Source organism: Euphorbia lathyris, chromosome 2 (genome assembly GCF_963576675.1).
Source record: "Euphorbia lathyris chromosome 2, ddEupLath1.1, whole genome shotgun sequence".
Taxonomy (NCBI): Eukaryota; Viridiplantae; Streptophyta; class Magnoliopsida; order Malpighiales; family Euphorbiaceae; genus Euphorbia; species Euphorbia lathyris.
Window position 1 is genome coordinate 100,842,110 of NC_088911.1, and position 2,939 is coordinate 100,845,048.

Genomic DNA, 2,939 nt, shown 5'->3' on the forward strand with positions numbered 1-2,939 from the left:
TTTAATCAAGCTTGCCACGGATATGTTTGTGGCTAAGTAAGATTTCTAGTCATGAATGTTCTATTTTTTCCATAGTTTTCTCGTGGTTAAGCAAGGTTTTCATCCACCAGTAATCTATTTTCTCCACGATTATGTATGTGTCCAAATGGAGTTGATTGCCACGGACCACTATATCTTGCCACACATATTTTACTCTTGTCATGATTTTACCTGTAGCAAAAGAAGATAATTAGATATAGATTTTCTCGTGACATAAAAATCAAGTTATATCACGGCCATTATATTCTCATGACAACTATCTAGCCACATTCATTTGTGCCACGATAGTACCCACCTTGAATTTATGTGTCTAAATAACATAACCAGTGGCGAAGACAGGGCCAAACTCGGTCAAAAAAAATTCTGTATATATATACGTGTTATAATCTAAGTGGTCAAAAATCAATTATTAAGTATCAATGTAAAACTCCTCAAAATAAGCTAGATTGCGTATAAGATTCTTAAGATGTAAAAAAAATTTGTTTGCAATAAAAAATTTGGATTTAGGAAGTGTCTAACAGGTAAAAAAAAATAAAAATTTGGATTTGAGAGGGCCTAGCACATAAAAAAAATAGAAATTTGGATTTAGAGAGACTCACAAGCAAAAAAAAAAAAATAGAAATTCGGATTTAAGAATGACCTAACACTTCTGGGGCCATTTTGGCGTGCTAAACGATGGCGTCATTAATATTTCTTGGAGATAGGGGGCGGAACCGCCCTGATCCCGATTTATATCAAATATTCAATCAAAGTTTCTAATGTCCAATTTATCAAATACATTATCAAAGTTTAATCAAATCATCAATTTAACATCATAATCCTTAAATTTTCTGAAAACAGAAGACTAAAACTATTTCTGGTCATAGTGATTCCGGCAGCCAAAGGGCCAAGCCCCAGCCCTCTATACACCCCTAAACATAGTCACATGAATATTACACGTAGGCGACAATTTTAACTATAGAACAATTGATTATTTGTTGTAGTGAGCTTGGTCAGTTTCATCCGTAATATAATTATGGTATTTTCAAATTCATTATTCAATGATTATATATTTTTATTCTTTTATAAGACAAAGGGAAATGAGTAAGTTTCAGCCTATTGAACGATTATTGTATATACCTCTGCTATTATTACGGGTGCACACTGTCTTCCCAGACCTGACACGTATATTGTTTTTACTTGGAAGGATTTTTGTGTATCCCAAACAAATTATTATATAGTTCTTTTTTCAATTGCATAAAAGATAGGGTGAAATACATTAATATCAAAATTAAGTAAAAAATTACAAAACTCATATTACTAAACTTAATTCTTAATATCTCATTATTCTCTATATATTATGATTTTATACCATAATTTAAAAATTCTAAATTCAAATTCATAAATCATAAACCCTAAAAAATATATTCTAGACTTCTAATTTATAAATTCTAATCCTTAAACTATATTAAAAGTACTGATTTTATTTTAATGTTTGGCACTTTTAAACAACATGACTTTTATAGTATCCCATGTTTACAGAGAAGGCAACCAGGTGGTTGATGCCTTAGCCAGGACTCTGTTCCTAGTTTTTGTTCAGTTTTTTGCTTTTTAGACTCGAGTGGGCGGTCTGGGTACCGATTCACCTGAGTTGGTGACACTTTTCTGTTCTATTTGTCAACCTTTTTTCTCTTATCTTTAATATATTTTGGCTCTGAGCTCGTGGTTTTCCAGGGGATGCCAACCTCGTTGGGATGTCCTGGTCCATCGCTCGGCCGCCTGCTTTCAATTAAATATATATATATAATCTAAAATTATGACTTGACATAGTTGTAAATAGTTTTTAAAAGATGAATTTCTGTGTAATTTTCCTAAAATATATGATGTGGCATATAATAATAAATATAAATTAATTAAATTAATATTCCAGAAAAATACAAGCTGACAAAATTATATACAAAGTTTCAAGTCATAGATAATGTAATTTTAAGGGCAATTAATAGTTGGTTTCTTGGTGCCTATGCTTACTATAAATAGAGTACTCCAGAGCTTCATTATATCATCAAGTAAGTCTTACTCAGCTTGTGAAGAAAATGGGAATCTCAAAGACTTTAATCTTTGTTGGGCTTGCATTTGCCTTTGTCCTGCTCATTGCTTCTGAGGTCTCCGCTCGTGAGCTTGCTCGTAAGTACTTTTAATTTGCTATAGCTTTAATTTGTCAGGATATTTATCTCCTAAAGTTTCTGTAACATGGTATATTTTATATGACGAATGTTTGAAAATGCAGAAGAGAATGACCAAGTAAAAGTGGAGCATTTCGAGGAGAAAGGTGAAGACGGATATGGTGGACACCGCGGATATGGTGGAGGAAGAGGTGGTTATGGGAGAGGGAGAGGTGGTTATGGAGGAGGATATGGAAATGGGAGAGGTGGTTATGGGAACGGACGAGGCGGATATAACAGACCTGGACATGGTCGTTACCCGCCCGTTGCTGCCGGAGAAACACAACAAGTCGGAAATTAGATGAAAAGTTAACCATCAATGTTATGTAATGTGAAAGCAGTTATGTAGGGCTATAAGCTTTGTATTTCAATAAGGATATATCCATGCCCTACATATATATTATATATATCTTTTGGTTATTATTTTCCCATGCACTCTGATGTACTCTTTATGAATAATGTCAGAACACAGTTATTACTTCCCATAACTCTATTCTCAATTTTTTTTTTTTTTCTGTTAGATTATTACTAATATTATAGTATCAACAACTAGACCGTATAAGTTGTTCAACGGTTTAAAGATACCTATCTTTATTTAATTTTGTACTCTCTTTTTTTTTTTCGAAAAACTTAACATTTAATTTATGGTTTCAGAATGCATGCAGATATAGTTACATCAGAAGTCGATATACGTGTGAT

General features: G+C 32.7%; 1 protein-coding gene across 1 annotated transcript; it reads left to right on the plus strand.

Annotated features, from left to right (window-relative positions):
- Positions 1 to 2,043: 2,043 nt before the first annotated feature.
- Positions 2,044 to 2,728, plus strand: LOC136220818 (dormancy-associated protein 2-like). Its single transcript, XM_066008624.1, has 2 exons — positions 2,044 to 2,202; positions 2,306 to 2,728. The coding sequence occupies exons 1-2, from the start codon at positions 2,112 to 2,114 to the stop codon at positions 2,539 to 2,541; spliced, it is 327 nt and encodes a 108-aa protein (XP_065864696.1). The 5' UTR covers positions 2,044 to 2,111; the 3' UTR covers positions 2,542 to 2,728.
- Positions 2,729 to 2,939: the final 211 nt, after the last annotated feature.